At 40.4% G+C, this 14,217-nt stretch overlaps 1 protein-coding gene across 1 annotated transcript; it reads left to right on the top strand.

The window, feature by feature from the left end:
* The first annotated feature begins 32 nt into the window (after positions 1–32).
* Positions 33–7,563, top strand: lurap1l (leucine rich adaptor protein 1 like). The gene is made up of 2 exons (XM_080451078.1): positions 33–702; positions 5,765–7,563. The coding sequence occupies exons 1-2, from the start codon at positions 481–483 to the stop codon at positions 6,152–6,154; spliced, it is 612 nt and encodes a 203-aa protein (XP_080307204.1). The 5' UTR covers positions 33–480; the 3' UTR covers positions 6,155–7,563.
* Positions 7,564–14,217: the final 6,654 nt, after the last annotated feature.

Raw genomic sequence — 14,217 nt, 5'->3', positions numbered from 1 at the left:
AGTGAGTCAGTCACTCCAGCCTCATTCAGTAAGACGCTCCCAGTCGTTTCAATGGGACCAGCGCGCTACTGGTAATAATAAGCTTTAAATGTGTTGAGGCGAGCATTTTTTCATTTGACTTGTTGCGTACAGCAGCATGTTACTGCACACTGGAGAAGAGTGTGTCTGATGTTTACTTTTGTTTAGTTAGTTTAAAGCCAATCTGGGAACCCATCAGATATTTTCCCTCTTGAGAGATTAGTTTAAGGCTGATATATGCATTTTTTGGCGATTTTTTTAATCAACATTGTGTAACTTTTATTTAAAGTTTAAACTGCTTTGGATCATTCGCTGGAATTGGTTTTCGTGCTGATCAGAGATCAGTCCCTGGGTTCGTACTGTAATTTGCTGCTGCCTGTGGGGAGAGAGACGTCGTTCCAGTGAAACCATTATCATTGATCTCTGATCTGGCTGGATTCATTCCTCTCCTTCTGCCACATCATGGACGATCAGCAGCAGGACAGCAGCGTCTTGTCTGACTTTAAGGACATAGAGACCAAGTTGGGTCGCAAGGTGCCCGACAGCCTGATCCGTTCTCTGGTGGGAGGGAAACACCACGACAACAAGGCGACGGTCGGCTCACATTGTGCGAGCAACAATCGTGGTCATTCCTCTGACCTGAAGAGGCTGGAGAGCAAGATGTTGTTTCTGAAACAAGAAATGGTAAGTCGAGTCCAGTCAGTGGTGGGAAAAAGTACTCAAATGTTTTACTTAAGTAAAAGTATGAATACCACTATCTAGAAATGCTCAGTTACAGGTAAAAGTGGGTAATGTGTGTTTTGTAATAATAATCTAAATCTATAAAGTTTTCAAATAATTGTAATGGATTTGCCTCGTGAGATGTAGAAGTAAAAGTACTGAAAATTGGTTCTCCAGTAAAGTAAAAAATATATATATGTATTTAGTTACTTTACACCACTGCCATTCAGTAGCTACAATGTACATGCTGCTTGAATTGCCATTTAGCAAAGGGTAGAGTAGCAACAGAGAGATGTTGAGCAAAGTTAAAAAGCATTGTATTGTATCTGTAGGGCCTACAGTGTAATAAACAGTTTATTACACTGTAGGCCCTACAGATACCACTGCCTGTGTGGTTGTATAGTAGTACTGTACATTAATTTACTGTACAGTACTACTATACCACCACACAGGCAATGGTGGAAAGTAACTAAGTACATTTACTCAAGTACTGTACTTAAGTACAATTTTGGGGTACTTTTACTTTACTGGAGTATTTCCAGTTTTCTATACTTTTACTTCTACTCCACAAATATTGCACTTTTACTCCACTACAATTATTTGCAAACTTGAGTTACCAGTACAGTGCTAAAAAAGATAGTAGTAACTAGAAACTTTAGTTACTAGTTACTACTATACCAAACAGGACACTGGGCAAAGGAAAAGCCTATAATTAATGGTACACATGTCATGTCAAGTCAATGTTATTTTAAAGCACATTTAAAATGCTGTACAGTGCATACACAAGACATCAAGGCTAAAACACACACAAAAAACAACAACAAACAAGACAAAACAACAAAGACAGAACATACAACTCCAAAAAGAAAAGAAAATCGTCAAATATACAAATCCACAACAGGACGAAAAATGTGGGAGCACATGAAGCACATGTCGTGTTGATGTCTATGTTTTCATCTTTTCAGTCTATAAAAAGCTAACCAACCTGTAATTTCAACTCCTTGTGGCATTATAAAAAAGTGAGCTCATCGTCCTATGTAAAGGGAGTTATTCTATACTGCCCATACATAATGTTATGTCTTGTCCTCACAGAAGTTTGAAATCAGCTGGCTAATTGCAGTGGTGTAAAGTAACTAAGTACATTTACTCAAGTACTGAACTTTTGAGGATTCTTTGCTTTACTGGAGTGTTCCCAATTTTCAATTATTTATGCTACATCTCAGAGGCAAATATTGTACTTTTACTCTACAATTATTTGAAAACTTTAGTTACTTTGTAGATTTTGATTATTATTACAAAACATGCATTAATCACTTCAACCCTACGTATAATTACTTAGGCTATTTGAAAATAGCAGATCTACAAGCTAAGCGATGCGTTGTGAGCTTGTAGATCTGCCATTTTCAAAGCATCTTATACATTTGGAAACTTGTGAAATGGGACATTCTGCTAAATTAGTACTTTTACTTTCAGTACTTAAGTATATTTTAATGCGAATACTTTTGTACTTTTACTCAAGTAAATTTTGAATACCGGACTTTTATTTGTAACAGAGTATTTCTGCATTGTGGTATTGGTACTTTTACTTAAGTACAATATGTGAGTACTTTTTCCACCACTGGGTAATTGTAGGCTATAAGAATAGGATTCAACCATAGACACGCAGGCTCAGGTTGCACATTGGTTTTGTAATGCACCCATTTGAATCAGAATAGTATAGTAGTAATGAGGCTGTAAAACAGGCCCATGCATTACACAGGGATTGTTGAATGCCAACCAGAAGTGCTAAGTGACATGGCTCATCCTTCTCAACAAGTGTGGTGAAACCTTCCATTTGGTGAAAGCCATTAACCCTTGATCAGGGCAGCCAGGATTCCTTGTTGTTGACAGGCCATTATCACCGTCTGCCCTGTGATTCAGACCAGGGGTGGAAAAATAACTTTTTTTTACTTAAGTAAAAGTATCAATACTGCAATGTAGAAAATGCTCTGTTACAAGTAAAAGTCAGGAATTCAAAATGTACTTGTGAAAAAAGTACAAAAGTATTGGTATATCAAGATGTACTTAAAGTACCAAAAGTAGAAAGTACTCATTATGCAGAATGTCCCGTTTCACATGTTTTCAAATGTATAGAATTTATTTTAAAAATCTTTTGAAAATAGCAGATCTACAAACAAGCGGCTATTTTCAAATGGCCGAAATGTATGTAGGGCTGAAGTGGTTAATGTATGTTTTGTAATAATAATCAAAATCTACAAAGTAACTAGTGACTCGTTACTTTTGAAGTGGTAACTCGTAGGGGAGTAAAAGTACAATATTTGCCTTTGAGATGTAGTGGAGTAGAAGTAAAAGTACTGAGAATTGGAAATACTCCAGTAAAGTAAAAAAAAATACCTCAACATTTTACTCAAGTTAGATACTTAGACTAATCAGAGAAATGGGACATGGAAAGATTATGTCTGGTGTATTCACAGTTTCACCATGAGCTCATGTTTTATTCTGAGACGTTTGCTACTTTATTCTATCTTTGCACATGTTTGGTCACTCACTTGTTTGAGTCAGAGCAAAGCTTCCTCTCCGTGTCTAAGGTCACCAATGGCATTAGGATTCCCCACACCAGATGGCCAAGTTGACCGAGTTTGACAGTCTATATTGGGGTGGTATTAAGGCCAATTTGACCGACTAACCGACTTTGTATTGTGCTGAATCATGTGTCTGTGAGAAAATCTGTAATATTGTCATTATTCAGTACTTCCCCCCCAAATTGAACAACATTACATATACAGTAGGTCTATTCCTTTGTTTTGGTCAGTCTTCACTCAGAATTGGGAAATTCACCAAAATCACAAAAAAATTGAATCTTTAGTACATGTAATTCCATTATGTCTTAACCACGTAAAACCATTATACTTGTGTATAATACATACTATACTATACAGAGTCCCCCAAGGGTCAATGCTAGGCCCCCTCCCTTTCCCCCTCTACACCAAATATCTTCGCCAAAAATAGACGATCTACAAGATTGAGCTTGTGGATTTGCTATTTTCACTGAATGTTAACCCCAGACGCTGGGGTTCATGTGGTTTATAGGTATTGTTAATACCTAAATTGGGCAATCTTGAGCTTTTGTTGTGCTGCCACACCTTACACTTTAGGCCTAATCTGTAATCCAATTAGATGGCCCTTCTGTGGTGTCGAGTTTACAAACCCCCCATTCACACCCTTGTCACAATGGTAAGCAAGCACCCCCGTGTTTAGGTGCAAGTGTGACAATATTTTGCAGCCTGTTAATTGATGTGGATTCGTTGGCTTGAATATCTCATTGAATTGGTTGAATTTTAATAGAGTGGTTCAGGCCATGTTTGAAAGAAGTTTAGATGCCAACGTTTCCCCCTGGTAGCTCTATCCCATCCCATGTTTATTCCTCAAACAAACAATGTGGAGAGTTGGATATCACTACGTAGCATTTGTGCAGCTCTAATTATGTTGGTTAAAACCCATCTTGTGATACCCACTGTGAGTAAAAAATTCCAACGCAGCTTCCTGTACTGTCTGTCTTCTTGGCTTGAGTCATTCGTGGTTGGGTGTGAGTGTGTGTGTGTGTGTGTGTGTGTGTGTGTGTTTGGGGGAGGGAGGGTGGGGTCGGGCGGGGATGCCAGTACCCACAAAGCAAACACACTGCCGGCATTATGAGCCTTAAATGGGGCCGGTTGTGAATCCAGTCCTAAGAAAGGCTCCGTTTTTATCAAGTCAGCTGTCTGGAACATTGTATCAGGCCATGTCATCTCCCATCCGGCTTAATGTGTTTTGACTGTTGGGTTGACTCACTGTCCATTTATGGATCCTGCCGGCCATTTGTCACTAGCTAGCGGCAGGCAGAACCCCCCCCCCCCTTGAGTGACACCACCATAGACTGACGGTCAGTCTATGGGTCAGTCCACTGACCCCATACCATTCCTAGTCAGTGGTGTGGTTGTCATGGAAGGGATTTAAATCAATGGTACTGTGTGGTTATTATCATTGATGTAAGCATGGCTTACCCATTTACAGACAGAGTCAGCCCATTAAAAGTGAGATAAGAAGGAGTCCATTGCGGTGCATTATTATATTATTATGTCTCTTTGCTCTGTCAACATGAACAAATAAGCCACACAGTGTGCTGTCCGTGAATGTGGAATGAAAACAATCCATGCCATCTTCTGTGAATATTTAACCACTTACGGTAACCCTATATACTGTACACTACTTAGCTTACCAGGGTTCCCCCCAGGGCCACTCCTTTTTCTCCTCTGCAACAAATCTCTTTTGACGAAACATTATCCAATCTACAAGCTCACAACACGTCGCATGCTGACATATAGTGAGCATGTAGATTTGCTATTGTCGCTGAATGTTCACCCCCAGAATAATAGGGACAGTTAGGATTCAAGTGGTTAACCCATTCAATCCGGGAACGCATTTCTGTCATTTGAGATTTCTTTGGCTATTCTGTGCCGCGCTATGAGCTTGTAGATCTGCTATTTTTGAAAAATCATGAAAATTTTTGCTAATATTTGAATTGTTATTTTTTTTTACTTTGCCAACTTTGCCTCAGTTAAAAGTTTTTTAACTGAGTTAGAAACTCAACATTTGTAACTCAAATCTTTGCTTCTTTGGGTCTCTAGAACTAAATATTTGACAAATGTTCGCTTTAAAAAATATATATATATATTACAAGATTTGCACAAATTATCACGATGTTTCAAAAATAGCCAAAGAAATCTTAAAATGCCACAAATGATGCATTCCCGGTCTTAAAGGGTTAAACAGATTTGCCAGGAAGTGGCCTGTACTGTATCTTTATCGTGTTCACAGTGTTGGCGCTGGCAATCAGAATAATGATGTGGCTCTTCCACCCCGTTCACTCATTTGACATGATTAAACGCATGCTATTTCAGCTGGTGCTATTAGCAGCTGCATTCAAGTGCCAGGCTCTTCATCATGCACCCGCTCTTGACACAAATGCTTTCCCCCCTTTCACCCGCAGGCCCATCTGCGAGCCATCGACGTCAAGCTGATGAAGCAGCTGATGTCCATCAACGAGGGAATCGAGTCCATCCGCTGGGTGATGGAGGAGAAAGGGGCCGCGGCCAGCCAAGAGGGCAGCCTGACGGGCAGCCTGTACAGCCTGTCGGACAGCCAGGACGGCGCCTCGCTGCAGGGCAGCTACACCAGTTTAAACGACGGCAACAGCGACGGGCTCGATGGTATATCTGTGGGCAGCTATCTGGACACGTTGGAGGAGGACTTCCCTGACCACCCGTCGCCCACAGACCTGGACCAGTTTGTGGACAAAACCGTTATCGATGGCGAGGCTTTCAGCAAGCCGCCGTCGAAACTCCGGGTGGAATCGGATGAATACTACTGTTTTGGATAATTAAAGACGAGCCTGCATATGGCGCTGGCAGAGACTACGGGGATATTCCGCGAAGAAGGAAAATAATAAAAGACTTGTGTGTTGATCTCGCCCGTTTGGGAAATGCACGTCATTTGAAAGATTTATTTTTGACTTTGCCAACGGCTCCAAAATGTTCTAACATCATGTGACGTCGATACCTGTGGTGTCGTTGAAATTTCCTGACTGACTCACTAGTTTGTGTCTTGAAACTATATTCTTTATATTATGGATTATGGTAGCACATGATCTCACCGATCCTTTGCCGCTTCACACTGCAAGAAAAAGGAAAAAACACAAAATTATGTTTTTATGCTGATGAACAAATATGCTCTATTATGCATTAAAGCTATATTTATTGCATATTTATTGCAAGGACATTCTTACTGTATTTCAGTAGTACTGTATTTTCATGTTTACAGGCTCAAAACATTTGCATCAAAGGTGAAAAGCCACAATTTCATGAATGTGGTGATGTATCAAGATCACTTAGCCGATCTACAATTACACAACGTGTTGCATCGATTTGTGACGTGTTGTAAGCTTGTAGAAAATCTTTTGAAATGTTTTGCCTATAATGACAAGTCCAAAATAGGGACGCCAGGTTGACGCCAGTGGTTAACACCACAATGAAAGAACATTTACTGCAAATTGGCCCTTAGATAGATAGATAGATACAGAACACAATTTTTTTATCAGGTCACACATGCTTAAAACCTTGTATGGGCCAGCCACAATCAGTCAATCTAAGTCAAGATAAGGACTTACATTCGCAGTCATTTGGAAAACTGGAAGATTCACTGTGAGAGGCAGACGAGGCTAAATTTCGAAATGTGGCAACACATCATTTTGTGGAAACGTGATAAAATTCAAGTGCAATTTGCCTCCAAGCCAAGTCCTTACCGATACTCTCTGGTGGGGATGGACTAATGACTGAGTTATACTTAGTTGTGCGTGGTTTTCATGTGCACAACTACGTATTACTCGGGCTTTCATTGCATTCATTCATGCTCTTCCCATGTCAATATTGTCAAAAGTTGTTTTCTTTAGATTTTTTTCATTTCATATAATGTTGAAAGCTACGTCCAGAGAACCAACACAGCATTGACACTTGTGAATATTTTTAGTGGACACATTTTGTTTTAATAGTGGGCACAATTTTAACAATTCACATTTTGTCAGAATAGTTTGAAGTTTTAATCAAAGCCATTAATTTCCATACACAAATCAATGATTGTATCTTTGTTTGGTATGTTGGATTTGTACACAAGCTGTGTTTGTGTTATGCCTTGCCTACTTTTTAACTTTATAAATTATTGTTTTCAGTGCGTGGCTGAAGTTGTATTTGAAAATACAGAAATGAGAAATAATAATATTGGGATTTTCTTGTTTCTCAGCTTGTGTAAAATATTTGTATCCCCCTTCTCTCATACACACACACACACACACACACACACACACACACACACACACACACACACACACACACACACACACACACACACACACACACACACACACACACACACACACACACACACACACACACACTAGGTGCCCTACCAACAAGGCATAGCCTACTTAATAAATAATAGTCCATTTATGACAAAAACATTTCTCAATTACCCAATATTCTCTAATGAGACTGCAAATGACTGCAATTCGTAGTCCAGCCATAACCAGATTGCAACTTGTGGTTCACTGTGTAATGTAGCATGGAAGATTGCACCTCATTTAGCATGTATGCCCCCACCTCACATTGCTTGGAATAAACAAAACAAGGAGTTTAGAACAAGAAGTTCTAAATTCAGGAAATGACCATTCATTTTGCCTTCTAAATTCCTCAAACTATTTACAGAGGAAGGCCATTTGGGATAATACTTAAGAGCGGATGTCTTCTCAGTTCTCACACATGAGAATCAAATTACAACACAAAAACTGCTTAGTATTCAACATCCAAAATACAATGCATATACAACCAGTCAATTGAAACAAACCGTAATCATACATGAAACTGAATATGAATAGCACTCCAGCCATGTGGTGTATTTCTTTATATTTTTAAACTAATCTCACTGAGCTGTTGCTAGCCGTGCAGGGATAATTGCAGTTCCAGACAGACTGTATACAGGGAAAGTCATTATCGGAAAGTTGAAACCCCTGGTCTCCATGGCCGGCAAATAAACGAGTAGCCATGGGGCGAACTTCACCAGTTCCCATACTAGGATGACACCCTCTTTATTTAGCCTGACATAAGACCTTAGCCATGGAAACGTACTTATTTGAATAGTCATGAGTTATGCTTAAAGATGCTTCCGTGAAGCTTTCTCACAAAAGGTCAGGTTTTGAACTTTGGATGCAGCAAGGAAATGTTTTATTTACTGGAAGCTTTGGACTTAAACACCATTATCTTAAACCCCGTAGAATCTGTTTAATTAGCAGCCACCAAAAGCATAAATGTAGGAATTTGTGGAGGCTTTTTGTAAGAGATGTCAGTGTGTATAGTTACATAATGAAGAGTTTGTCCTCAGTACAGAATTCAGGACTGTATTGGAATTTCCATTATTCATCATTCCACACAGATACGACCACTCTATTTATCCAGAAACCTTAAGCTGACTTTTGCCTCACTTGGAGTGCAAAGCAGCTTTACTTGGTTAATGTTGCCTTTCCTTATCTCTCCTTGCTGAAGGCTTTTGCACACTTAAGCTCATTGTGAAGCCAAAACCTAAACCAAGCTATAGGCATTGACTAAAAACAATAGAGGCTTTTGAGAGACAGCATGACCTTTGTGTCCACCAATCCAGTTGAAAACATAAAAAGTTGCCTCAGCTCCTCACTTCTTGTCTTAACAAATTCAACCACATAATCACTGACTTGCTTTCTGTCCCTTCAGGACAGGGCGTTTGTTAAGACTAGTCCTATAGTGGGCCTCAAAGTAATTGGACGTACAGAACTGGTTCTACAAGTTGATGTAACAGTGCTCGTCAAAATTCCTTAGAGCTGCACGGTACACTACACATAGAGTATAAAGGAGCTGTCGTGTGGGTCTTGCCATCTCTTTGCACATGTACTTACATGAACGTGTGGCAACGTATGGTTATTGTAAACATCTGTCCTCGCCTTTGTCAATAGGACTTAACTGTTCCCTCTATATTGTAATGATTCACTGTCCTTTCTGCAAATACTGACACAGCCACGTGTGGCTTGACTCGTTACCTGCATGTGCAGGTCTCCAAGCTTGACATCTCAGTTTACCGTTTCAGCATTCACCTTTTATTTAGAGGGGGAAAAGGGGAAAGACCTTGCCTTCTTAAGTTGAATTTAATTGCCAGCTAAACTGTAGAAACTCTTACTGAATACCTGTCCTATCATGTTTAATTGAACCACAATGTACCCCGCCATTGTAATAGTTTAACTGAAAGTTGTAATGGATTGTTGAGGTTGACCCTGGGAACAGAAAATAATGTGATTGCAGTCTTATAATGCCAGCAACTAGGCTATAATATCCTGATATAGAATAGTTTGTCCAATTTACATAATGCTTTAGGCTAATTGTTACATAGACAGCTTCACATATCTCTGGCTAGAGGTACTGTTAATCATCAGAAAGAAAAATTTGTATAGATCAGCTGTAGGCATGTAAGGGCAGAGTTTGTCTTGGTTGAGTGCAAAGGTAAGATGCAAGATGTAGTTGTCAAATAACTTTTGATAGCATAGCATCTTTTGATAACATAGCTGATACTAATTATAGTTGTATGTATACTTTTGTGAAGGTGAATGACATGGCTGTGGAGAGCAAACAAACTAGGACGACCACTGCAGTCTGTTTGCCTTCCAGAGCACATGTGTGTGTCCGAGTGCAGGGTGCAAAACAATGATTTATTCATTCAAGAAAGCTTAGGCCCCCATATTACTTCTCTTCAGCACAAATAATTACACCACCATGTATTAAAGAGAGGGGCTCCCAGCAGGGCTCCATTAGCAAATTAGACTGGGGTTGGGACTGAGCCACGAGATGAAGGGAAACCAATACTGTCTGGGTGTCTGGGATACTGTCACCATGCAACAGAGTGGACACCGGATACAGGATGTGTGTTATTGGAGTAGATGGAGGGAATCAAAAGAGCCATACATACAGAGAAGCCATCCGACAGGAAGTCACAGATAAGTAAATAGACATGATTGTCAAGTTAATTTAGACCGGTTTAATTGAGTCTGCCCTGTGGTGGGATGTGGTTTAGCCACTGGAATTCTCACTGCTATAAGCCCATGTGTTAATTGTTGTCCAACGACTCTTCATACACAGAAGAACTATATAAAGATCACAATTAGATACTATGAGACGGCGCTTGTGCTATCGTATCATTTTCGGCTTTAAGGTTGAATGTTTGTGGCATGACTCATATTAGTCCCAGCCTGTTACTCAGCCGTGATAGCTTTGACTAATGCCTTGCTGTCATGATAAACGCAGCACACATTGCATTCACTCTTCCTCCAGCCCCGTTACATTCTCAGAACAGCAGGGGATTTGCAGGGAGATTTATGAACCTGTGGAAAACTTAATAAGGCTCGTCCCTTTCCATGAATATCTCGTTTCGTTGGGGGAAAAAATGCTTAATGATTTCAAAGGTTGACCACACTCTTAATGGTGTAGTCCCTCTGGAGATTTTCTGCACCACTGATGTGATGATACTGTTCAACTTCAGCCGCACCGAATACCTCATTCCAATTACGCCATTACATAACGGGGAACGCTGCGGTATGTCTACCCCCCTACGTCAGGAAAACATCCCATTTAATGAGTTATGAGCCTCTCAAGACTGTAAGCTGTAGGCATACCACCACCCTTAAGTAGTCCCATGACACTATATGGGTCTTGGGGACCAGTCTAACCAAATATGGCAGAAGACTTTTCTTTCTTCGCCGGTGCAACTGCAAACAGACTGCTGAAATGTATAAAAGGAGAAGCCCTTGGTATGTTTCTGTAGACAGCACATTGAAAACATGGGAAACCCAAATACACACACAGACACACACATGGCCAGTCTGAGAAGCTGTTATGGTCCACACTGGTCACGTTACATTCCGTTCATAGATTCCAGTCATTTCCTCACCACAATGACTATACAACCAGTGAAGGATGAGGGCATTATTTATGTTTATCAGATGGAGTCTGTGCCATTTAACATATCAACTTTACAAATTATCCCACCATATTGTGGCTCATTTCCCCCCTCTGATGTTTGGAGATCCAAGATAATGTCATGTTAAACATAATCGAGTCAGTCAAGTATTAATAACTTGCACATAATAGCTGCGCTGGCTCATTAAAAGCCAACTATGGCTGTTCATTGTTGGGGCTAATAGGATATTTACTTTGCGGAGGCAAAAGGAATGGAAAGTACTGTATTATGCCAAACCACAAGCACCTACACCCCACTTCCACTAAATAGGATTACCACAAGTGTTTTTTAGAAGCTAAGTAAAATAAATATAGCAGCCTACTTCACCTAGGAGCAAGTCTTTTTTTAAGCACATTATACATGTCACGTTATTTGATGAAATATCACGGTTCTGGTGTTAAGAAAGGGTTATAGGGGGAAATTCCCTATTAAAACATCTCATTATAGAATCTACACTTTTCACTGATGTTCCCTAAACACACCACTACCAAAACAAAGGCTGCTTATGAGCATGCACACGCACAAAAGAACCCTTTTGACCGTTCAGCTACAGTATAACAGGTGGAACCAGTATACAGTAACAGTTACAGTATGACCAGTTGTAATGTCAACATTTCTCAGCCGCAGCAATGTATTTTCGTAGACACACTCTCTATATTTCCTGCAACAAGGGATTGGCCACTTGGTCCATTTTTGTTACACACTACAGACGTTTTACAATACTGGTTCTCAACGTCGCTCGTTCTGGGGACCACCGGGGATCCAAATGGACCCTTAGGGTCTGTAACTCTTTGGACCCTGGTCTATACCGTAAAAATGTGTTTATTTAACTCTGAGAGGGTACAAATGGAACCAAATGGACCCGTAACAGTCCATTTGTACCCGTTACAGACCCACAAGGGTCCATTTGGACCCCTAGTGGTCCCCAGACCGCATGTTGAAAACCAGTGCACTAGACCACATTAGCTGGTTGCAGTGGTTAGTGAATCATGTTTGCATTCTCCAGACTCCAGGGTATGTCAGGGGGTACCACAATAAAAAGTATCAAATGACCCCAATAGAAGGATTTATAGGTTTCAGTTACAAATGCAGGCTTTAGTGTGCGCAGTCTGTCTCTCTGCATGATAACATATTGGGAGAGAGGGAAAGATTTTGGTCTAATCTGTAGATTCTGACATACCCATCTCTTTTTATAGCCCACCTTATCACTCTCACTTTATTTGCAGCTCCTTCCAAATACTTCTCGCACCCAGTGGTGGAAAAAGTACTCAAATGTTTTACTTAAGTAAAAGTATCAATACTGCAATGCAGAAATACTATGTTAGTAAAGTAAGTAAAGTAGTAAGTAAAAGGCCAAGTATTCAAAATTTACTTGAGTAAAAGTGCAAAAGTATTGGCATCAAAATGTACTTAAGTACCCAAAGTAAAAGTACTCATTATGCAGTCACAAGTGTTATTATTTTGAAAATAGCAGATCTACAACGCATTGTGAGCTTGTAGGTCTGATATTGTCAAATAGCCAAAGTATAGGGATAAAGTGGTTAATGCATGTTTTGTTATAATAATACAAATCTACAAAGTAACTAGTAGCCTAACTAAAGATTTCAAATAATTGTAGTGGAGTAAAAGTACAATATTTGCCTCCAAGATGTAGTGGAGTAGAAGTAAAAGTATTGGAAATTGGAAATACTCAAGTAAAGTACAAATATCTCAGAATTGTACTTAAGTACAGTACTTGAGTAAATGTACTTAGTTACTTTTCACCACTGCACCACCTTATCACTCTCACTTTATTCGCAGCTCCTTCCAAGCACTTCTCGCACCCCTCTATCATCTTTCTATCATCCAACCCCCTTCCCTGCCTTCACCTTGATGTCAGTTAGGTCTTCAGGGGTTGACGTGTGCCTGGGAGAGCCTACCCCCACAAAAGCTCTCTACCATCGACCGATATCCACACAGAGCCGGTGGAGATTAAACAGCAGGCTACATTGGCCAGGAAGCTTCATCCGTCAAAGAGGAGAGAGAGCTAGAGAGAGTGAAAACAAACCTCCATCCCATTTGATCCCCCTCACCAACCCCCGTTCTTTCTACCGAGGCCCGGAAGCCATTCCGTGGCTATATTAGGAATCAAAGCAGCTTCCACAGAAGCCTCTGCCCCCATCCAGAGTTCAGAGCTTTTGCTTTGCGCTTTGACAACAACTTTTGAGTCATATATATGAGAGAGAGAGAGAGAGAGAGAGAGAGAGAGAGAGAGAGAGAGAGAGAGAGAGAGGTGGGGGGGTAGTGGTATCTGAGTTGCTTTGAAGTGGGTTGAAATTGCATGTGATTTCCTCAAATTATTCCACCCATCTCTTGTGAATGTGTCTTTGGTGTCATTGTGTGTGTGTGTGTGTGTGTGTGTGTGTGTGTGTGTGTGTGTGTGTGTGTGTGTGTGTGTGTGTGTGTGTGTGTGTGTGTGTGTGTGTGTGTGTGTGTGTGTGTGTGTGTGTGTGTGTGTGTGCGCGTGTGTGTGCGCGTGTGTGTGCGTGCGTGAGTGCTCACGCGCGCTTGTTAGACTGTGGTGTCATGTTCGCTCAGCTCTTTCTGATCAAAAGTAGACACAAACTGTCTTCGAAGACTCGTCATGCCCAATTTATATTTCAGCTTGTGACTGCGTCACTCGCCATGAATGACACGTTTTCAAGAAATAAAAAGTAGGCTTTAGAATGGTGTTTCTGTGTTTTTTGGACTGTTCAGAAAGGCAACCCTCCCAACGATGACAGCTAAGTTATCCACAGCACCTACAGTATTCCAGCATTTTATAGTAACAGGATGCTTCTACTGTATTTTATTTCATCAGCATTGCTGTGTACAGTTAAC

The sequence above is a fragment of the Gymnoscopelus braueri genome (assembly GCF_963280865.1).
Source record: "Gymnoscopelus braueri genome assembly, chromosome: 15".
NCBI classification, from domain to species: Eukaryota; Metazoa; Chordata; class Actinopteri; order Myctophiformes; family Myctophidae; genus Gymnoscopelus; species Gymnoscopelus braueri.
This window is presented reverse-complemented; position numbering and strand designations above follow the sequence as displayed.

Excerpts from the sequence above, each read along its gene's own strand:
- lurap1l (XM_080451078.1), top strand. The coding sequence starts at position 481 with ATGGACGATCAGCAGCAGGACAGCAGCGTCTTGTCTGACTTTAAGGAC. Across the intron at positions 703-5,764 it reads TGTTTCTGAAACAAGAAATG|GCCCATCTGCGAGCCATCGA; the intron begins GTAAGTCGAGTC and ends TTTCACCCGCAG.